Source organism: Oncorhynchus mykiss, chromosome 30 (genome assembly GCF_013265735.2).
Source record: "Oncorhynchus mykiss isolate Arlee chromosome 30, USDA_OmykA_1.1, whole genome shotgun sequence".
NCBI classification, from domain to species: Eukaryota; Metazoa; Chordata; class Actinopteri; order Salmoniformes; family Salmonidae; genus Oncorhynchus; species Oncorhynchus mykiss.
This window is the reverse complement of record NC_050570.1, coordinates 6,367,045-6,391,252: the sequence shown is the minus strand read 5'-3', so window position 1 is coordinate 6,391,252 and position 24,208 is coordinate 6,367,045. Positions and strand designations below refer to the sequence as shown.

At 44.8% G+C, this 24,208-nt stretch overlaps 1 protein-coding gene across 1 annotated transcript in view; it reads right to left on the bottom strand.

The window, feature by feature from the left end:
* LOC110517067 (cingulin-like protein 1) overlaps positions 1-24,208 on the bottom strand; it is a 39,478-nt gene that overhangs the window by 7,092 nt on the left and 8,178 nt on the right. The window contains exons 7-20 of the mRNA XM_036968794.1: positions 23,719-23,863; positions 20,876-21,088; positions 19,265-19,372; positions 18,849-18,947; positions 18,629-18,733; positions 17,673-17,825; positions 17,160-17,330; positions 15,852-16,004; positions 8,626-8,715; positions 7,352-7,435; positions 6,743-6,867; positions 5,506-5,614; positions 4,342-4,505; positions 2,255-3,712 (exon numbers count right to left, since the gene is read on the bottom strand). Coding sequence (XP_036824689.1) covers positions 3,643-3,712; positions 4,342-4,505; positions 5,506-5,614; positions 6,743-6,867; positions 7,352-7,435; positions 8,626-8,715; positions 15,852-16,004; positions 17,160-17,330; positions 17,673-17,825; positions 18,629-18,733; positions 18,849-18,947; positions 19,265-19,372; positions 20,876-21,088; positions 23,719-23,863 — 1,789 coding nt within the window. The 3' untranslated portion in view covers positions 2,255-3,642. The remainder of the gene's footprint in view (positions 1-2,254; positions 3,713-4,341; positions 4,506-5,505; positions 5,615-6,742; positions 6,868-7,351; positions 7,436-8,625; positions 8,716-15,851; positions 16,005-17,159; positions 17,331-17,672; positions 17,826-18,628; positions 18,734-18,848; positions 18,948-19,264; positions 19,373-20,875; positions 21,089-23,718; positions 23,864-24,208) is intronic.

Below are 24,208 nucleotides of genomic sequence, written 5' to 3'. Positions count from 1 at the left end.
TCGCTGCCATTGGACTCTGGAGCAGTGGAAACACGTTCTCTGGAGGGAAAAATCACGCTTCACCATCTAGCAGTCTGATGGACTAATCTGGTTTTGACTGATGCTAGGAGAACGCTACACCCCAATGAATAATGCAAACTGTAAAGTTTGGTGGAGGAATAATTGGTCTGTGGCTGTTTTTCATGGTTCCGGCTAGGCCCCTCCATTTCCACACAAAATGTCTCAGAGAATTGGCTCATCAGGCATAAATGAACATGTTAATGTGTATATTTGTAAAAACCTGTCGGGGAAGTGTCGACACAAAATTACAATGTTCTAAACAGTGTCACTTTGAAGTAACAGAACAACAAAACTTGTGACGTAAATGGACGTCTGTGAATCTCAAATGGTAAAATATGAATAGCCACTTTGAAAGTAAGGCTTGTCTACACACAAAAACCACAATGATGAACATATAAAAAATGGGATATATACTTCAGAGAGGAAAATTTACCGTTGTGGATGTGACATCCTCCGTTACGGAAGAGACACTGTGCAAAATGACTGTTTATATATTAAAGATTTCTTTACCGAACTTCATAATACTTTTGTTGTCATCTGAAAATGCACCTTGTACCTCAAAGAACCAAGAAATCACTAGTATTGTGAATAGTTATTGTATATGCTACCAAACATGAATGCACAAATGTGCTAAAAAAATGCACTTTATTTGAAAAAGTTTTTTCATTGCGAATTAGAGTGCTGCATACCTCAACAATTATATGAATATTTGCAATTTCATAACAACACTAGAGGTGACAGGGTCCCAGAAAACAGACAACAAATGACACTGCACAATTTACAATATTTTAGTCATTTCATTCAAGATAATTTATGACTGTTTTATTTCTAATATTAAATGTTATTATCAAATCACCTACTGAGTAACAGAATAGACAAACAGTAACTCAAACTGAATTCAAAGTATTTTTAAACATTTTATAAACTCAGGTTTTGTGTTAATCTCACACATTTTAATCTGCAGCAGAGGCTCTATGAAATGGTACTTCCTCCCTCTGTTGTCCACAAAACAACACAGGGACTGAACAACTTGACCTGCAGCCACCTAGGCCTGGTCGTCCTTGGCTGGCGAGATATACACAAATCCTGTGGGGTCGTCTCTCCTCAAGAACTGCATCAGAGTCGGTCTTTATCTGCTACCAGTCCTACAAACTGCCTGTATATACACGGAGTATACCAAACATTATGAACACCTTCCTAATTGAGTTGAGAAATAAAAGGGGCTGTGTGATAAGCACATCAAAGATTATTAACGATAAGTAATTCTAAAAAAGGCACTTCAACAAGCCCATTTCACACCATAGCCTGCTGAATTTGCAAGAGAACTTTTTTTCATTTTGGCACAAATTAAATTGTGCCACTGACTCGCCCATGTATTGACGTTTCAGCATTGTCTCAATGAAGAGTTCGGCGTTCGACTAGCCACGTGCAACATGCATGAGCAGTCACAAGCCTGATAAAGTTAGCTGCAGGCGGACAAGCAATATCCGTCTTCGTAGTACGGATGAAGCCTGATCTGGAATTTGAAACTAGCTGAATGAAGCTGGCTAGCTTTATAAAAACCTGAGTAGATCTAGCTTGCTTCGTAGTATAGACGGGTTGGTTGTTTAGCCACAAAACCGACACGTGCGCAAGCAACTATGGGACAAAACAGATGGGTTTTGGCTTTGACAACGCGTTAACTATCTCCAAAAATGTTTGAAAACATAAATACATTTGCACAATGAGAACTTGTCTCTCAAATACATATTTACAGTTGTTGGTTAGCTAGCTAGCAAATGTTTTTTTGCCATATTAGCATAGACATGAAATCAGTCAAAACCCCTCAAAACAAGACACGGAATAAATAACAAGCTGAAACCAGCCACCTACAAGTCCCCATATGGCAGCTTCTTGTCATTGTTGTTAGCCATCTGACCGTTCAGAATCCAAACAACGCACGCCTTCCGGAACATATCGATGCGTCATGTTTGTGACGTTGCAATCGGCCAACCCATCTATACCAACACAGAGTTTACTGTCTGTGATAGCACACTCTGGCTACACTAACAGGTAGGTAGCTAGATAGCTAGCAGTAAGTGGCTTGCAAACCTACATTTTCAGTCGAAAAAAGTTTGGGGTTTACCATTCAAATAATTCTCTACGGTTGTAAAACGCCAAATGAAGTAAATAATAAATCTTTGAAGCAATTTACCTTTGTAAATAAAGATACATCTTCTCGCCTTTATCAGCTGTGCTGTGGGGTACACACTCTTTTCACGTCACTTTGATGAAAAAGCAATTTTCGTAACAGTTTAGAAGAGCATTTTCGCTAACCCTAACCCTTTTCCTAATCTTAACCTCAGTCTCCTAACCTGCTACAAAAAAAGTCGCTTCGGTATCGAAGTGGCATGAAAATAACGTTGGAAAGGGACGGAAGCAAAACAGTTACACATGCTCGAGTTTATTAGTCGCAGTTTATTATCAAAACGGCAGGTTTAGACAATATTCCACAGAAATAATACCATTGTGTAGATGAACGACATCAGCAAGTTGTAAGTTACAAGTAGTTTACTCCTACCCCTGATTCCGTTGGCATGGCTACAGGTAGAGTAAAGATGAGGAGAGGTTCCTAACAATGGGGGTGGATTGCATGCATAAAGTGTGAAATGGGGGAGGGTCCCACACTGTATAAGATATTCTGAGATGTACCTTTGAACTTTGCAGATAGGAAGCCTTCCTTCAAATCTTAATTTCTCACAACTTAGTAATAAATAACTAATTTATTCATAGGTTAAATACTTTATGCAAATACAAAATTATGGAGCACACAATAATGTTTATTGACTGTTTTATGATAGTGAAAAGCAAGGGTGCAACTTTGGTTTTAGAAGTGGGGGGAGGCATAATTTTTTAAATATTTTTTTCAGTCATATAAACATTCCAAACAGCCTGCCTGACTGCTTGGATGCGTCTGCATGGTCCTAAAGCACACAGTTGCCTCGTTCTGTATCACATTACAATGATAAAACTGTGTGTGGGGGGGGGGGACATAAATGCAATTTCAGAATGTGGGGGTTGCGCCCCTGGTGGGGGTTGAGAATGTTGTGCCCCTGGTTGGGGTTGTGAATGTTGTGCCCCTGGTGGGGGTTGTGAATGTTGTGCCCCTGGTGGGGGTTATGAATGTTGTGCCCCTGGTGGGGGTTGTGAATGTTGGGGGTTGTGAATGTTGTGCCCCTGGTGGGGGTTGTGAATGTTGTGCCTCTGGTGAAAAGCAAAAAAAAAAAAAAAAAAAAAAAGCTTTTTTTATTAGTGATCTTTCGTATGGAACTCCATGGAACTCTGTAGTTATAGAATACCCACTAGAGGTCAGTCTAGAGCAAAATGTTATGAAATCACCAGGTGAGCCCACAGTTGAATTGTACAGGTGAAATATCGTTAATGAGAAACTTCTGTCGTACTTTTCATTCCCAAGTCCTCACAGTGCTTTACCAACCCTTTGTGAGAAATATCAGGAAATATCGGACTTGACTGCTTGTATTTTTCCCCACCACGCTGTAGTCAGTGCATTACAACATGTCACCAAGGAGTACCAGAAGTCAGTCAGTCAGTGTTGACATCATCCACACCCTTAAGGATCATCAGGAGCGGTGCTGATTTCTGTTGCTTACGCCTGAACAAGGAAAAGAGCAGGAGAAGCCTTGTAAAAAAAACGACAACAGTGCAGGGTACAAAAACCAAAGTCAAATGAAAGAACAACCTGGTCTTAAGAGTATTTCGTCATTTACGAGACACTCCATTTAGTATCGTATGTTAGGTTTTGTATGGTATGTATTCATTGGTGGATGTTCATAATCCATTTCATATATGTTCCAGATTTGTAAAATGTATGATATGTTACGAATTCAAATTTCTTGTGGCTAACATTAGCTAGGTAGCTAGTGCTAATGCTAACGTTAGCTAGGCTAGGGGTTAAGGCCAGGGTTAAGTTTAGGAGTTAGGTGTAAGGGTTAGGGGAAGGCTTAGCTAACATGCTAAGTAGTTGCAAAGTAGCTAAAAAGTAGTAGAAACGTTGCTAATTAGCTATAATGCTAAAGTTGTCCCTGATAGATGTTCGCGTGATACACCCACACATCCAACCCGACCAAATCGCCCTCCTTTCGGTTTTGCATTAAGTAACCTTCTGTCTTATGTAACCATAACACAATTTGAGTGTGTCGGATTTACGTTTACTATCTTACATCTAGTCTATGAGAACAGGCTGGAAAGATAGATACCCACACAATGTTGCGTTCAACTCACCTCATCTCTGAGCGCAGGGTGTTGAGCTGGCTGAGGACCTGGTCATTGGTCTCTATCCGTTCATCCAGATCTCTCTGTAACTTCCTCTTAGAGTTTTCCAGTCGCTCTATCTCCTCCTCAGCCCCATCCATCTGTCTCTTCACACTCTTCAGCCTCTGGTTCAACTAGGAGAGGAGAGAGGGAGTAACAGTCGGGGATGGAAATAAAGCTGGCCCGAGGCTAGTACAACTTTTTTTTTAGACCAGACTAGTGAAAAAGTACAAAACTAGCCCAGTAAAATGATGTCTTTCAGAACAACGGATGGCCCCAATTCTGAACCTGAATTATCATCCAGACTAGTAGAAATCATAGTCTACTAGCCAGTGCACAAAATCCTTAAAATTCTATCCCTGGTTACAGTTCGTTGTTATAATTTATTGATGATGTGTTGTTGTAAATTTATATGTCCATTGTTGTGTCTGTCATGGCTGTATTAAAACTTATGTCTTTAGCCCCTTGACGAAGAGGAAGTTAGAATACATCGTTTTAAAAATAATTCATAGATGTTGTATGTATGTCTGTATGTCCATTGTAGTGTAACAGTGTTGCTACCATCCCTCTCCTTGCCCCAACCTGGGCTCAAACCAGGGATGCTCTGAACAACACCCACGAAGCATTATTACCCATCGTTCCAACAGCTAACAGAACGTTACGTTATTACCCATCGTTCCAACAGCTAACAGAACGTTACGTTATTACCCATTGTTCCAACAGCTAACAGAACGTTACGTTATTACCCATCGTTCCAACAGCTAACAGAACGTTATGTTATTACCCATCGTTCCAACAGCTAACAGAACGTTACGTTATTACCCATCGTTCCAACAGCTAACAGAACGTTACTTAGCTAGCCATTTCACGTCGGCTTCACTAGTTCTTGTCTAGTACTTCAGATTCTGGGTCAGCTGTACATAGGTAGGATCTCTATGAATTGGCCAATGCAAAGTCCACAATGAATGTGAATGACTTTGACCTGTGTCTACCCTGTAACACTTTATCTGAATTCGCCTCTTGACATTCAGAGACATTTGTACTGTCAGGTGTTTTGACTGTATTACAACACTTATGACCTACAGTTGAAATGAAATGCTAAAGTAGTTGTTTTGACAAAGTTTTCCATGTTACCTGGTCATTCTGGTTCTGCATAGATATGTGCTCATCGTCCACCTGTATCGTCATCTCCTTCACTTTTCTCTCTAGTTTCCTGTTGGCTTGTTGCAGGTTGATGTTGTCTCTGAGAAGAACATATGAAACCCTGTCAGACACTCATGATGACCATATAGCCCTCAACACCATTTAAACACTCAACCCTGTTAGACACTCAATCATAGCCCTCAACACTATTTAAACAGTCAACCCTGTTAGACACTCAATCATAGCCCTCAACACCATTTAAACATTCAACCCCGTAGATGCCTTGTCATTGCTGTAGTGATGGTGATGTATTTAAACCACCGAATTATAAACCAAGGGAAGAATCTAACCTCCAGTATATTACACTACCAACTGTTACCAACTATTTCACACTTCACCTCTCAGCTCTCCTCTCCCTCCAGCCTCCACTCTACCTCCCCCTCACCTCTCAGCTCTCCTCTCCCTCCAGCCTCCACTCTACATCCCCCTCACCTCTCCTCTCCCTCCAGCCTCCCCTCTACCTCCCCCTCCCTTCCACTTCACCTCTCCTCTCCTCTCAGCCTCCACACTACCTCACCCTCACCTCTCCTCTCTCTCCAGCCTCCCCTCTACCCCCCCTCTCCTCTCAGCTCTCCTCTCCCTCCAGCCTCCCTCTCACCTCTCCTCTCCCTCCAGCCTCCCCACTACCTTCCCCTCCCTTCCACCTCACCTCTCAGCTCTCCTCTCCCTCCAGCCTCCCCTCTACCTCCCCCTCCCTTCCACCTCACCTCTCCTCTCCCTCCAGCCTCCACTCTACCTCCCCCTCCCCTCGCAGCTCTCCTCTCCCTCCAGCCTCCCCTCTACCTCCCCCTCCCTTCCACCTCACCTCTCAGCTCTCCTCTCCCTCCAGCCTCCCCTCTACCTCCCCCTCCCTTCCACCTCACCTCTCCTCTCCCTCCAGCCTCCACTCTACCTCCCCCTCTCCTCACAGCTCTCCTCTCCCTCCAGCCTCCCCTCTACCCTCCCCCTCCCTTCCAGCTCACCTCTCCTCCCTCCCTCCCTCCCTCCCTCCCTCCCCCTCCCTTCCACCTCACCTCTCAGCTCTCCTCTCCCTCCAGCCTCCCCTCCAGCTCACCTCAGCCCTCCAGCTCACCTCTACCTCTCTAGCTCTACCCTCCAGCTCACCTCTCCACCTCTCCCGTCCAGCTCACCTTTCCACCTCTTCCCACCAACCTCCCCTCCATCTCACCTTTCCTCTCCCTCTAGCCTCCCCTCCAGCTCCTGGACCCTTCCCTCCAGCCTGGAGACCACAACATCCTGGTTGGACCTCTGGGAGCCCTCTAGATGAGACACCCTGCTCTTCAGATCCTTATTCTGGAGGAGAACAACAAAAGGGTGAGCACATATAAAAGAGACAGGAAGCATGGGAAATGATTCAGGGGGTACCATATACAAGCAGGTTTAACCACCAATGATTCAGGGGGTACCATATACAAGCAGGTTTAACCACCAATGATTCAGGGGGTACCATATACAAGCAGGTTTAACCACCAATGATTCAGGGGGTACCATATACTAGCAGGTTTAACCACCAATGATTCAGGGGGTACCATATACAAGCAGGTTTAACCACCAATGATTCAGGGGGTACCATATACAAGCAGGTTTAACCACCAATGATTCAGGGGGTACCATATACTAGCAGGTTTAACCACCAATGATTCAGGGGGTACCATATACTAGCAGGTTTAACCACCAATGATTCAGGGGGGTGACATACAGCAACTTCAACCACCAATGGAGAGGACTACATGTGAAGAGAGATGGGTGAGGAGGAGAAATTGAGAAAGTCCAGTACCTGTCTCTCCAGAGTGATCTTGTCACACTCCAGGTCCTGTTTGACTGCACTCTCCTGCAGCAGCTCAACTCTTATCAGCTCCATCTGTCAGCAGAGAAAACCATGAACAGACATTCACTACACACACACACTAATGAATACACCTTTCACATGAGAAAGGGACATTCCCAGTCCATTGATGGACAGTTATCAAAACAGTGACGCTGTCAGTAATGGTTCATTCAACAAAACCAAAGGGAATAATGCATTTACTTTCATCTCCAGGATCCAAACACTGTATCCTCTACTGCAAGTCAGACAGGACCCAAAGACTGTCTCCTCCCCCTACTGCCAGTCAGACAGGACCCAAAGACTGTCTCCTCTACTGCAAGTCAAACAGGACCCAAAGACTGTCTCCGCCCTCTACTGCCAGTCAGACAGGACCCAAAGACTGTCTCCTCCCTCTACTGCAAGTCAGACAGGACCCAAAGACTGTCTCCTCTACTGCCAGTGAGACAGGACCCAACGACTGTCTCCTCTACTGCCAGTGACACAGGACCCAAAGACTGTCTCCTCTACTGCCAGTGAGACAGGACCCAACGACTGTCTCCTCTACTGCCAGTGATACAGGACCCAACGACTGTCTCCTCTACTGCCAGTCAGACAGGACCCAAAGACTGTCTCCTCTACTGCCAGTCAGACAGGACCCAAAGACTGTCTCCTCTACTGCCAGTCAGACAGGACCCAAAGACTGTCTCCTCTACTACCAGTCAGACAGGACCCAAAGACGGTCTCCTCTACTGCCAGTGAGACAGAACCCAAAGACTGTCTCCTCTACTGCCAGTGAGAGACCGCCCTCTCCACCTCGCCAGGAAAGGGAGAATGAATGATAGGTGACATCACTGCTCAGAATAGTCTCTTCTTGTCTTTTCGGGGAAACCAAAACAGAGTTGTGTCAATTAGTCTGAACCGATCTGCTCCCATGGCCTACTTCACCAGCGCACACACACACACACACACACACACAGCTGTGTCAGCATTTCACAAACATACTGTACACAAACTCAGTAAACCTGAGAACAAAACTAAAGAAAAAAAAGAAAAAAAAAACTGAACTTCCTTAGCAAGCAACTAAAAGGCAGAGCAGGAAACGTGAGCATTCAGACCTAAATGTGTTAATGTAAAGTCTGAGTCATCTAGCATGATTGTATGACCCAGTCTACATTGTATGCTTGGCTGTCTGCCATTGGTGGAGGAGGGCCCTGTGTGTGTGTGTGTTGTGTGTGTGTACTGGCCTGTTGTTTCCATTGGTCCAATCTGTCCATCAGGAGATCTGCACTGTTCCTCTCCTCACTCAGATCACGCTCCAGATGGCTCACCTCACCCTGCGAAAGAGACGTGTAATACTTATGTAGTGCTTATGGATGTGTTATTTAAGGGTTATGAATGTGTTATGAAGTCCTTGTGTAGGTGCCTTTATGTATTTAGGAACATCTCGGTCCCGCATTTTAAATGACTTCCAGCTTATAAAAGGCTTCATAAGCACTAGATAAATGTGTTACAAAGCATCTATAACCGTACTTCATGCTTTATAAAGGGTTCATAAATGTGGCGTAACTGTGTGACATAATCACCCATGTCAAATGTGACATAAGTTTATAACCCACTATGTCGAATATGCTATAAACGTATGCTTTATAAAGGGTGGCATGTTGTGCTGAAGGTTGGCATACGCTCTAAAGTGATGTCATATGCTCTAAAGTAAATGTCATACGCTCTAAAGTAAATGTCATACGCTCTAAAGTGATGTCATACGCTCTAAAGTGATGTCATACGCTCTAAAGTGATGTCATACGCTCTAAAGTGATGTCACACGCTCTAAAGTGATGTCATACGCTCTAAAGTGATGTCATACGCTCTAAAGTGATGTCACGTTAGTCACATTACACCTAATCTCGTTCTCAGACACTTCCGGCCCAAATGGTCTGGTGGACCAACGCATCAAACTTGCCATTTATTAGATAGGGTTAGGGATCCAGCTTACCTCCTGTACCCTCCCCTCCAGCTCTCCTCCTTCCAGCCCCCCCCCCCCCCCCAAATCATAATTAACAACTAAAACAAAGAAACATTATAGACATGTTTAAATGATACATTTGCTTTTATTTGTACATTTAAAAACAACAAATACAAATCCACGAAGTGCAGCAATGTAATGAACATTGAACGTTACACAGGACTGTGAATAGTGTAGCTTGTCCCTGAGCTGGTGGGCGAATGGTTCTTGCCTATCAGCCTGCTGGAAGTACTGCGGGCTGATTCCAACCTTAAAAATAACAACAAAGAAAGTTAGCAGGTCTGTTAGAAAATGTCTTTGTCTCACCATCTGGATAAGGTCTGTTAGGACATGTCTTTGTCTCACCATCTGGATAAGGTCTGAGCTGCGCCAGAAACTCTAAATGGGAAACTCCATTCGATTTGTATTATTATATTCCTCTTTCATTTCTAAATCTCATGATGTGGCTATGAGACATGGCTGTATCAAGGCGGATTTGTATTTAGTGGCGCCTGCTAGCACGCTACATTTCGGTTAGCTACCGATTGCTGTGAAGGTCACTATAATTATTTGAAAGTACAATTGGAGGTAGCTACAGTATGTAATCTAACTCAACACTGAACTACTACAAACTCATTTAAAATGACAATAAATAAAAGTTCACTTACTTGTTTTTTTTTTGCTGTTCAGTGGCAGCACAAGTGAGCGTTTGAGTGAGCGTTTGATTTACAAACTCAGCGATATGAAAAAAAAAAAGTAATTCCGGAATTTTGGAAATGTTCTAAATAAATGTGCGCCGAATACAACAGGCGAAAGACCTTACCGTGAAACGCCGAATACAACAGACGAAAGACCTTACCGTGAAACGCCGAATACAACAGGCGAAAGACCTTACCGTGAAACGCCGAATACAACAGGCGAAAGACCTTACCGTGAAACGCCGAATACAACAGGCGAAAGACCTTACCGTGAAACGCCAAATACAACAGACGAAAGACCTTACCGTGAAACGCCGAATACAACAGGCGAAAGACCTTACCGTGAAACGCCGAATACAACAGGCGAAAGACCTTACCGTGAAACGCCAAATACAACAGACGAAAGACCTTACCGTGAAACGCCGAATACAACAGGCAAAAGACCTTACCGTGAAACGCCGAATACAACAGGCGAAAGACCTTACCGTGAAACGCCGAATACAACAGGCGAAAGACCTTACCGTGAAACGCCGAATACAACAGGCGAAAGACCTTACCGTGAAACACAGAATACAACAGGCGAAAGACCTTACCGTGAAACTCATAATACAACAGGCGAAAGACCTTACCGTGAAACGCCGAATACAACAGGCAAAAGACCTTACCGTGAAACGCCGAATACAACAGGCGAAAGACCTTACCGTGAAACGCCAAATACAACAGACGAAAGACCTTACCGTGAAACGCCGAATACAACAGGCAAAAGACCTTACCGTGAAACGCCGAATACAACAGGCGAAAGACCTTACCGTGAAACGCCGAATACAACAGGCGAAAGACCTTACCGTGAAACGCCGAATACAACAGGCGAAAGACCTTACCGTGAAACACAGAATACAACAGGCGAAAGACCTTACCGTGAAACTCATAATACAACAGGCGAAAGACCTTACCGTGAAACGCCGAATACAACAGGCAAAAGACCTTACCGTGAAACGCCGAATACAACAGGCGAAAGACCTTACCGTGAAACGCTTACTTACAAGCCCGTAAGTAAACAACAATGCAGTTAAGAAAATATTTACTAAATTAACTAAAGTAACAATAAAAATTAACAATAACGTGGCTATGTACAGTCGGTACCGAGTCACTGTGCGGAGGTGCAGGTTAGTCGAGGTAATGGAGGTCATGTGTACATGTAGGCAGGGGTAAAGTGACTAAGCATACATAATAAAGAGCGAGTACCCTAAGTGATAATAGAAAAATGTCAATAACCATTCGTGATATATGACAAATAATTGTCTAAACATGAACAATGATTCATATTTAAGTGACTTTTAAAATTAAACTTGTGGTTTTAAAACATGTACCAAGGTCAAATAAATGGCCCCAATGCAAATCACTGTATACAGAATACATATTGGCTTATAGAGCAAGAACTATTCTGGGTTCAGAAATAAAGTATCGTAGGTAACACTCAGTAGGGTCTGTAGGATGTACATGTGGTGTCATTTCAGGGGGCTGTGAGTAATACGGAGTGTTGCTGGAATTATAATCCACACATTCTATTGGCGGCCAAATCACATCGTGTGTCTTACTGTGTGACAGAAAATCCGCTAACCAAACACCACTGAATTAAAGGGCAACTACACTCAAAAATCTAAGTTTCTTATATTTTTTCTCTCAGTCCTCATAAGTCATCCTCAATGTGGTTTAAGCATTGTTGTGGGCACAGAAAATCTAATTTTGTTGTTTTCTATAAAAATAAAAAAATGTTTTTTTAAAAAGAGTGAAAAAAAATAGGGTAAACTCCGAAAAAATGTAGGAAATCCAAAACTGAATTTGGGGAAAACGTTGGCAAAAAATATAAATAGATTATAAAAGGCCCTACCAAAGGTTTTTGCTGTGCTTGACTGTACTTTAGAGTGTACGTCATCCTGTAGCAAAGCATTGTGGGGGAAGTTGAGGTCAGGTCAAATATTGACTAAGCAGCCAGGAGGGAAAGAGGTTGGTGCCATCCTAGAAATGTTTTAGTGAAATATAATATATAGAATTTAGCAGACGCTTTTATCCAAAAGAGACTTCCAGTCATGCGTGAACACATTTTAACGTATGGGTGGTCCCGGGAATCGAACCCAATATCCTGCCGCTGCAACGCTCTACCAAGATGCATGACAGGGTTATAAATGCTTTGTGAAGCCTCAATTTATGATTTATTAAGCCTTTAATTAAGCGGTGCTTATGCCACCCTTAACGAAAGCACAGGTTTATGCCGTATGTGACATAGTGGGTTATGTCACACCATTAAGCCACATTTATGAACCCTTTATAAAGCATGGCATATAGTTATAGATGATTTGTAACACATTTATGTAGTGTTTATGAAGGCTTTATGTAGTGTTTATGAAGGCTCTATGAAGGCTCTATGAAGGCTCTATGAAGGCTCTATGAAGGCTCTATGAAGGCTCTATGAAGGTTTTATGGAGGCTTTATGAAGGCTTTATGAAGGCTTTATGGAGGCTTTATGAAGCTGCACGGCATTATAAAGCAGGACCCCATAGCTTTATAACTATTAAGACATTAGTTATATTTGTACAGACTGGTCCATCAACTCGGACTGTTCTGTTTACAAGTGAAAACAGGACCTTTGACCTTTCAGTATCAAACAATGGTGAGTCAACAGTGAAGTCAATGTTTTGCCATCAGTTAACAACAATTACATTTTTCAGCGAGGATTAGCCAGCGCTGTGCTTTTCCACTCCATGTCAGTCTACAGGTATAAATAGAGGAGGCAGGTAAACAACACAAAGGAGACATATCATACAACAACACACTGGAACACTCCTTACACAATCTGAAGGGAAGAGAGAAAGAAATGAACAGGGGTCTATGTCCTACAGTACAGGGGGTCTATGTCCTACAGTACAGGGGGTCTATGTCCTACAGTACAGGGGGTCTATGTCCAACAGTACAGGGGTCTATGTCCAACAGTACAGGGGGTCTATGTCCAACAGTACAGGGGTCTATGTCCAACAGTACAGGGGGTCTATGTCCAACAGTACAGGGGGTCTATGTCCAACAGTACAGGGGGTCTATGTCCTACAGTACAGGGGGCCTATGTCCAACAGTACAGGGGTCTATGTCCAACAGTACAGGGGGTCTATGTCCTGCAGCACAGGGGGTTTATGTCCAACAGTATGTCCAACAGTACAGGGGGTCTATGTCCAACAGTATGTCCTACAGTACAGGGGTCTATGTCCAACAGTACAGGGGGTCTATGTCCAACAGTACAGGGGTCTATGTCCAACAGTACAGGGGTCTATGTCCTACAGTACAGGGGTCTATGTCCAACAGTACAGGGGTCTATGTCCTACAGTACAGGGGTCTATGTCCAACAGTACAGGGGTCTATGTCCTACAGTACAGGGGTCTATGTCCTACAGTACAGGGGTCTATGTCCAACAGTACAGGGGTCTATGTCCAACAGTACAGGGGTCTATGTCCAACAGTACAGGGGTCTATGTCCTACAGTACAGGGGGTCTATGTCCAACAGTACAGGGGGTCTATGTCCAACAGTACAGGGGGTCTATGTCCAACAGTACAGGGGGTCTATGTCCAACAGTACAGGGGGTCTATGTCCTACAGTACAGGGGGTCTATGTCCTACAGTACAGGGGGTCTATGTCCTACAGTACAGGGGGTCTATGTCCTACAGTACAGGGGTCTATGTCCAACAGTACAGGGGGTCTATGTCCAACAGTACAGGGGTCTATATCCTACAGTACAGGGGGTCTATGTCCAACAGTACAGGGGTCTATGTCCTACAGTGTGTCCTGCAGTACAGGGGGTCTATGTCCAACAGTACAGGGGGTCTATGTCCAACAGTACAGGGGTCTATGTCCTACAGTACAGGGGGTCTATGTCCTACAGTACAGGGGGTCTATGTCCTACAGTACAGGGGTCTATGTCCAACAGTACAGGGGTCTATGTCCTACAGTACAGGGGGTCTCTGTCCAACAGTACAGGGGTCTATGTCCAACAGTACAGGGGGTCTATGTCCAACAGTACAGGGGTCTATGTCCAACAGTACAGGGGGTCTATGTCCTGCAGTACAGGGGTCTATGTCCTACAGTACAGGGGTCTATGTCCTACAGTACAGGGGGTCTATGTCCAACAGTACAGGGGTCTATGTCCAACAGTACAGGGGGTCTATGTCCAACAGTACAGGGGTCTATGTCCAACAGTACAGGGGTCTATGTCCTACAGTACAGGGGTCTATGTCCTACAGTACAGGGGTCTATGTCCTACAGTACAGGGGTCTATGTCCAACAGTACAGGGGGTCTATGTCCAACAGTGTGTCCTGCAGTACAGGGGGTCTATGTCCTACAGTACAGGGGTCTATGTCCTACAGTACAGGGGGTCTATGTCCTACAGTACAGGGGGTCTATGTCCAACAGTACAGGGGGTCTATGTCCAACAGTACAGGGGTATATGTCCAACAGTACAGGGGTCTATGTCCAACAGTGTGTCCTGCAGTACAGGGGGTCTATGTCCTACAGTACAGGGGTCTATGTCCTACAGTACAGGGGTCTATGTCCAACAGTGTGTCCTGCAGTACAGGGGTCTATGTCCTACAGTACAGGGGGTTTATGTCCTACAGTACAGGGGGTATATGTCCTACAGTACAGGGGGTCTATGTCCAACAGTACAGGGGTTCTATGTCCTACAGTACAGGGGGTCTATGTCCTACAGTACAGGGGGTCTATGTCCAACAGTACAGGGGGTCTATGTCCAACAGTACAGGGGACTATGTCCTACAGTACAGGGGGTCTATGTCCTACAGTACAGGGGGTCTATGTCCTACAGTACAGGGGGTCTATGTCCTACAGTACAGGGGTCTATGTCCTACAGTACAGGGGGTCTATGTCCAACAGTACAGGGGGTCTATGTCCAACAGTACAGGGGTCTATGTCCTACAGTACAGGGGGTCTATGTCCTACAGTACAGGGGTCTATGTCCTACAGTACAGGGGGTCTATGTCCTACAGTACAGGGGGTCTATGTCCTACAGTACAGGGGTCTATGTCCAACAGTACAGGGGTCTATGTCCTACAGTACAGGGGGTCTATGTCCTACAGTACAGGGGTCTATGTCCAACAGTACAGGGGGTCTATGTCCTACAGTACAGGGGGTCTATGTCCTACAGTACAGGGGGTCTATGTCCTACAGTACAGGGGGTCTATGTCCTACAGTACAGGGGGTCTATGTCCTACAGTACAGGGGTATATGTCCAACAGTACAGGGGGTCTATGTCCAACAGTACAGGGGGTCTATGTCCAACAGTACAGGGGTCTATGTCCAACAGTACAGGGGTCTATGTCCAACAGTACAGGGGGTCTATGTCCAACAGTACAGGGGGTCTATGTCCTACAGTACAGGGGGTCTATGTCCTACAGTACAGGGGGTCTATGTCCTACAGTACAGGGGGTCTATGTCCAACAGTACAGGGGGTCTATGTCCAACAGTACAGGGGTCTATGTCCTACAGTACAGGGGTCTATGTCCTACAGTACAGGGGGTCTATGTCCTACAGTACGGGGGTCTATGTCCTACAGTACAGGGGGTCTATGTCCAACAGTGTGTGTTTTGAGTTCAGCCCTTCAGTCAGTACCTCCATGAGATGGACATCTCGGGAGTGGTTCTGCTGGGTGTGTGTGTTCCTCTCCAACACACACACACACACACACACACGCACACACACACACACACTACCTCCATGAGTTTGACCTGTCGGGCGTGGTCCTCGTGGGCGTGTGCATTCCTCCCCTCCAGCTCCTCCACCTTCCTCTCCAGCTGTCTGCCTCTCTGCTGGGCCTCCTCCCACTCCCTACGACCCCGCTCCAGACCCTGCTCCAGGGGAAGCAGCTGAACACACACACACACACACACACACACACACACATCATATTATAACACACAGAACATATTGAACACACACGTAATAATACACACACAGAACATAGATAGACAACTCTGGTTCAAACCCAGTCAGGGACATAGTATATCACACACCATAACGTAACACAAACACACAGAACATCACACACACACAGATCTTAACACATGACATAGAACATCACACACACACAGATCTTAACACATGACATAGAACATCACACACACACAGATCTTAACACATGACATAGAACATCACACACACACAGATCTTAACACATGACATAGAACATCACACACACACACACACAACATAGCACACACAGAACGTAACACACAACATAGATCACACACACACACGACATAGAACACACACACAGAACATAGCACATCACACACAGAACTTAACACACGACATAGATCACACACACAGAACATAGCACATCACACACACAGAACTTAACACACGACATAGATCACACACACACACACAGAACATAGCACATCACACACACAGAACGTAACACACAACATAGATCACACACACACACACACACACACAGAACATAGCACATCACACACACAGAACGTAACACACAACATAGATCACCACACACACACACACACGACATAGAACACACACACAGAACATAGCACATCACACACACAGAACGTAACACACAACATAGATCCCCCCCACACACACACACACACACACACACACACACAGAACGTAACACCAGGTAAAGTGTCTTGGATAGCCTTCATCTCAACATGTTTACAGCTGAAATTTACTTCAGTCTCCTCTCCTGATAAACATTTTAGCTCTAGAATCATTCCTCAGCTCCTTATCTCTGAAGCGTGAGAGACAGAAAGAGAGACCGAGAGAGAGCGCGAGAGAGAGAAAGATTTAGCTCTAGAATCACTCCTCACCTCCTTATCTCTGAAGCGTGAGAGACAGAAAGAGTGACCAAGAGAGAAAGAGACCGAGAGAGAGACTGAGAGAGCGTGAGAGACAGAAAGATTAATTGAATAGAGAGACAGAGCGAGAGAGAGAGAGAGAGAAAGAGAATATGATATCCATCCATTGGTGACTCATCAGGGGGAAAAAAATGTGTGCCACACCTCTTCCTGCAGTTTTCTGGCAGTCTGTCGGGATTTCTCCAACTCCACTCCCTTTTCCTGCAGCTGTTGTTGGAGCTCAGACAGCGCGGAGTGGCTCTTCTCTCTGACTTCATCAACCTGGAGCTGGAGCTTCTCAGTGGACACCTCACAGCCCTCTACTATAGTACTCATCTGGAGGGGTGGGGGCAGCGAGAGACACAGTGGGGGGGCAGAGAGAGAGAGAGAGAGATGGAAGAGTGAGACAGACTGAACGGTATTAATTTAACATCCCCCCCATGATAGATACAGGTTTTAAAGTAAATTCATACAACCCCTATCATTTGTACTGGTGACAACTCTAGGGTTAATGCATGACTATTAGAACTATTTAAAAACCCAGCAGCACTGTAGGGAGGTAATCAGTAAAGTGGAGGTTGATAACATCTTCCGCTCCTCCGCATAGAAACACAGTGTTCTTCTCAGTGACCTATGACCTAGCCCCTCTCTCTCTCCCCTCCTCCCTCCCTCCCTCACCTCCTTCTGCAGTTCCTCCACAGTGCTGTTCTGCAGTCTCCTCTCCTCGTCCAGATCACTCTTCGTCCTCTTCAACTCCTCCGTTCTTCTCGTCTCCTCCTTCAGTCTCTCCTTCATCTCCCTGTGCTGGTGGTTCAGCTGGGTCATCTCACTCTGTGGGCACACACACACACAGAGAATGTACTGTGTGTGGCAGAACTACCACAACAACAGCTTCCACAACAACAGCTCCCACAACAACAGCTTCCACAACAACAGCTCCCACAACAACAGCTTCCACAACAACAGCTTCCACAACAACAGCTCCCACAACAACAGCTTCCACAACAACAGCTTCCACAACAACAGCTCCCACAACAACAGCTTCCACAACAACAGCTTCCACAACAACAGCTTCCACAACAACAGCTTCCACAACAACAGCTTCCACAACAACAGCTCCCACAACAACAGCTTCCACAACAACAGCTTCCACAACAACAGCTCCCACAACAACAGCTTCCACAACAACAGCTTCCACAACAACAGCTCCCACAACAACAGCTCCCACAACAACAGCTTCCACAACAACAGCTTCCACAACAACAGCTTCCACAACAACAGCTCCCACAACAACAGCTTCCACAACAACAGCTTCCACAACAACAGCTTCCACAACAACAGCTTCCACAACAACAGCTTCCACAACAACAGCTCCCACAACAACAGCTCCCACAACAACAACTTCCACAACAACAGCTCCCACAACAACAACTAACACAACAACAGCTCCCACAACAACAACTAACACAACAACAGCTTCCACAACAACAACTAACACAACAACAGCTCCCACAACATGTTTTCCAAGTTGGACGTACTCTGTGCTAAGGAGATGTTTACCAGCGAGTTCTGAATAAGGTATCTTCCATTGACTCTGATACAGTACGACCTGTGTGGTCCTTGTATCCACTCACCTGTACATTCTCCAGACGTACGAGAAGGGCTTTGTTTGCCTGGGACATCTCCTCTTCCTTCTCCCTCACCTCCTCTAGAGTCTCCTCAACCTGCCGTTTCTCCCTCTGTGGAATCACATCTGTAATAAATATACCTTCAATACCTGGCCATGCATTTTCACAGAACATCTAAATTCATTGTCTATATTTTGTGTGCTTTCTTTATCTCTCTCTACCTCACCTTGAGTTGCTCTATGCATTTCACCAGCTGTCTCTGCAGGGTTTTGGAGTCCTTGATGACGAGGTTAAGCTGCTCCACCCTGCTCTCCAGTTCCTCCACCTTGGTTAGTGAGGAGACAGGACACACCATCACGTCAAATGGACAAGAGGCAACTGATCCTAGATCAGTACTCCTGCTCTGAGACATTGTAGTACATCATTATGGGTTCTGTAGTATAGAGCATTATGGGTATTGTAGTACATCATTATGGGTTCTGTAGTATAGAGCATTATGGTATTGTAGTATAGAGCATTATGGGTATTGTAGTACATCATTATGGGTTCTGTAGTATAGAGCATTATGGTTATTGTAGTACATCATTGTGGGTTCTGTAGTATCGAGCATTATGGGTAACGTAGTACATCCATCTGCAGTACCTGTCCCCTCAGTTCCTCCCTCTCCTGCATCAGCTGATTCACCTGTCCCCGTGCCTCCCCTCTCTCCTCCTCCATCTCTCTCTTCTCCTGGCCCAGCACTGTGTTACTCTAGCAGGGAGAGAGGAGGTAGTATACACAGGAGATGGGTGGATTATTAGTAGAAAAAAACCTAGGATGAAACTCACAACCTTCTGCATGACAACACATTGAAACTCAAAGTCAACTAATATATGACAAATGTAAATATATTTAGTCACTTGGGACACTGGGGGAAAAGTCACTCACTTAAGTAAAAGTAAGGATACCTTAATAGAAAAAATGAGTCACCCAATAAAATACGATTTGAGTAAAAGTCTAAAATATGCTAGTTATATGACTGGGGTATGTTGTTCTCTTTTTGTGTTTTAAATAAACTTAAGTATCAAAAGTACACGTATAAATAATTTCAAATTCCTTATATTAAGCAAACCAGACGGCACCATTTTCTTGTTTTTGATTTTATTGACGGATAGCCAGGGGCTCCAACACTCAGACATCATTTACAAACGAAGCATGTGTGTTTAGTGAGTCTGCCGGATCAGAGGCAGTAGAGATGACCAGGTATGTTCTCTGTTTAGTGAGTCTGCCAGATCAGAGGCAGTAGGGATGACCAGGGATGTTCTCTGTTCAGTGAGTCCTCCAGATCAGAGGCAGTAGGGATGACCAGGGATGTTCTCTGTTTAGTGAGTCCTCCAGATCAGAGGCAGTAGGGATGACCAGGGATGTTCTCTGTTTAGTGAGTCTGCCAGATCAGAGGCAGTAGGGATGACCAGGGATGTTCTCTGTTTAGTGAGTCCTCCAGATCAGAGGCAGTAGGGATGACCAGGGATGTTCTCTGTTTAGTGAGTCTGCCAGATCAGAGACAGTAGGGATGACCAGGGATGTTCTCTGTTTAGTGAGTCCACCAGATCAGAGGCAGTAGGGATGACCAGGGATGTTCTCTGTTTAGTGAGTCCTCCAGATCAGAGGCAGTAGGGATGACCAGGGATGTTCTCTGTTTAGTGAGTCCTCCAGATCAGAGGCAGTAGAGATGACCAGGGATGTTCTCTGTTTAGTGAGTCTGCCAGATCAGAGGCAGTAGGGATGACCAGGGATGTTCTCTGTTTAGTGAGTCCGCCAGATCAGAGGCAGTAGGGATGACCAGGGATGTTCTCTGTTTAGTGAGTCTGCCCGATCAGAGGCAGTAGGGATGACCAGGGATGTTCTCTGTTTAGTGAGTCCTCCAGATCAGAGGCAGTAGAGATGACCAGGGATGTTCTCTGTTTAGTGAGTCTGCCAGATCAGAGGCAGTAGGGTTGACCAGGGATGTTTTCTTGATGAGTGTGTGAATTGGACCATTTTCCTGTCCTGCTAAACATTCATAATGTAACGAGTACTTTCGGGGTGTCAGGGGAAAATGTACGGAGTAAAAAGTACATTATTTTCTTTAGGAATGTAGTGAAGTAAAAGTAGTCAAAAATATAAATAGTAAAGTAATGTACAGATAAACAAAACTACTTAAGTAGTACTTTAAAGTATTTTTACACCACTGATTCTACTAGCAGTAGCATGTCCCGTATCTCAGTCCAATACCTCTTTCACCTCCTCAACTTCCTCTCGGAGCTTCTGCACCTCCTTGTCGCGCACCTCCTTCATAATGCCCAGCTCCTTGTCATGACTCTCCACCTCCTCGTTCAGGGCTCCCTTCAGGGCAGTCAGCTCCCTCTCCCTCCAGTGTAGCACCTCCTCCTGCTCCTCCTGCACCTGAATGAGCCCCTGGTAGTCCAACCGCAGCTGGGCCAGGTCCTAGACACAGACACCGAGTTAATTGATTTAATCCTGCTGGGCCAGGTCCTAACACAGACACACTGGGGTATGCTGCTCTGTATGACTGGGGTATGTTGCTCTGTATGACTGGGGTATGTTGTTCTGTATGCTAGTTATATGACTGGGGTATGTGGTTATATGACTGGGGTATGTTGTTCTGTGTGCTAGTTATATGACTGGGGTATGTTGTTCTGTATGACTTGGGTATGTTGTTCTGTATGCTAGTTATATGACTGGGGTATGTTGTTCTGTATGCTAGTTATATGACTGGGGTATGTTGTTCTGTATGACTGGGGTATGTTGTTTTGTATGCTAGTTTTATGCCTGGGTGCGAACCCAGAGTCTCTGGTGGCACAGCTGGCGCTGCAGTACAGTGCCCTTAACCACTGCGCCACCCGGGAGGCCAACAGAATGTTTTGAGCAAGAATATCAACTCGTTCCCTTACCTTTAGAAGGAGCTGTTTCTCTGTGCGTACCTTTAGAAGGAGCTGTTTCTCTGTGCTTACCTTTAGAAGGAGCTTGTTTCTCTGTGCGTACCTTTAGAAGGAGCTGTTTCTCTGTGCTTACCTTTAGAAGGAGCTGTTTCTCTGTGCTTAACGTTAGGAGCTTGTTTCTCTGTGCTTACCGTTAGTCAGAAGGAGCTGCTTCTCTGTGCTTACCGTTAGAAAGAGCTTGTTTCTCTGTGCTTACCGTTAGAAGGAGCTTGTTTCTCTGTGCTTACCTTTAGAAGGAGCTGTTTCTCTGTGCTTACCTTTAGAAGGAGCTGTTTCTCTGTGCTTACCTTTAGAAGGAGCTTGTTTCTCTGTGCTTACCGTTAGAAGGAGCTGTTTCTCTGTGCTTACCTTTAGAAGGAGCTGTTTCTCTGTGCTTACCGTTAGAAGGAGCTTGTTTCTCTGTGCTTACCTTTAGAAGGAGCTGTTTCTCTGTGCTTACCTTTAGAAGGAGCTGTTTCTCTGTGCTTACCTTTAGAAGGAGCTTGTTTCTCTGTGCTTACCGTTAGAAGGAGCTGTTTCTCTGTGCTTACCTTTAGAAGGAGCTGTTTCTCTGTGCTTACCGTTAGGAGCTTGTTTCTCTGTGCTTACCTTTAGAAGGAGCTGTTTCTCTGTGCTTACCTTTAGAAGGAGCTTGTTTCTCTGTGCTTACCATTAGAAGGAGCTGTTTCTCTGTGCTTACCTTTAGAAGGAGCTGTTTCTCTGTGCTTAACGTTAGGAGCTTGTTTCTCTGTGCTTACCGTTAGTTAGAAGGAGCTGCTTCTCTGTGCTTACCGTTAGAAAGAGCTTGTTTCTCTGTGCTTACCGTTAGAAGGAGCTTGTTTCTCTGTGCTTACCTTTAGAAGGAGCTGTTTCTCTGTGCTTACCTTTAGAAGGAGCTGTTTCTCTGTGCTTACCTTTAGAAGGAGCTGTTTCTCTGTGCTTAACGTTAGGAGCTTGTTTCTCTGTGCTTACCGTTAGTCAGAAGGAGCTGCTTCTCTGTGCTTACCGTTAGAAAGAGCTTGTTTCTCTGTGCTTACCGTTAGAAGGAGCTTGTTTCTCTGTGCTTACCTTTAGAAGGAGCTGTTTCTCTGTGCTTACCTTTAGAAGGAGCTGTTTCTCTGTGCTTACCTTTAGAAGGAGCTTGTTTCTCTGTGCTTACCGTTAGAAGGAGCTGTTTCTCTGTGCTTACCTTTAGAAGGAGCTGTTTCTCTGTGCTTACCGTTAGGAGCTGTTTCTCTGTGCTTACCTTTAGAAGGAGCTGTTTCTCTGTGCTTACCTTTAGAAGGAGCTTGTTTCTCTGTGCTTACCGTTAGAAGGAGCTGTTTCTCTGTGCTTACCTTTAGAAGGAGCTGTTTCTCTGTGCTTAACGTTAGGAGCTTGTTTCTCTGTGCTTACCGTTAGTTAGAAGGAGCTGCTTCTCTGTGCTTACCGTTAGAAAGAGCTTGTTTCTCTGTGCTTACCGTTAGAAGGAGCTTGTTTCTCTGTGCTTACCTTTAGAAGGAGCTGTTTCTCTGTGCTTACCTTTAGAAGGAGCTTGTTTCTCTGTGCTTACCGTTAGAAGGAGCTGTTTCTCTGTGCTTACCTTTAGAAGGAGCTGTTTCTCTGTGCTTACCTTTAGAAGGAGCTTGTTTCTCTGTGCTTACCTTTAGAAGGAGCTGTTTCTCTGTGCTTAACGTTAGGAGCTTGTTTCTCTGTGCTTACCGTTAGTTAGAAGGAGCTGCTTTTCTGTGCTTAACGTTAGGAGCTTGTTTCTCTGTGCTTACCGTTAGAAGGAGCTGTTTCTCTGTGCTTACCTTTAGAAGGAGCTTGTTTCTCAGTGCTTACCGTTAGTTAGAAGGAGCTGTTTCTCTGTGCTTAACGTTAGGAGCTTGTTTCTCTGTGCTTACCGTTAGTTAGAAGGAGCTGCTTTTCTGTGCTTAACGTTAGGAGCTTGTTTCTCTGTGCTTACCGTTAGAAGGAGCTGTTTCTCTGTGCTTACCTTTAGAAGGAGCTTGTTTCTCAGTGCTTACCGTTAGTTAGAAGGAGCTGTTTCTCTGTGCTTACCATTAGAAGGAGCTTGTTTCTCTGTGCTTACCATTAGAAGGAGCTTGTTTCTCAGTGCTTACCGTTAGAAGGAGCTTGTTTCTCTGTGCTTACCTTTAGAAGGAGCTGTTTCTCTGTGCCGTCTGCCTGTGTTGTGTTCTTAGCCTGGTCCAGCTCATCGTGCATCTCAGACAGCTGCTGCTGAAGGTCCTTCATCTCTGTACGGCCCCGCTCTCTCTCAGTCTTCACCCGGACTAGCCTGGCAATAGAAATAATACAACAGAATAGATAGGGAATTTAATATTACAGAGCACCAGATAAATCATACTATGTCAAGACGTTGTGAGGAAATTAGCGAAATGCTTACTTACACCTGTTCAATTCTTTCAGATCCTTTAAAAAAATATATATTTCACCTTTATTTAACCAGGTAGGCTAGTTGAGAACAAGTTCTCATTTACAACTGAGGCCTGGCCAAGATAAAGCTAAAGCAGTGTGACACACACAACAACACAGAGTTACACCTGGAATAAACAAAACGTACTGTCAACAACACTATAGAAAAAAAAAATCTGTATACAGTGTGTGCAAATGAAGTAAGGGA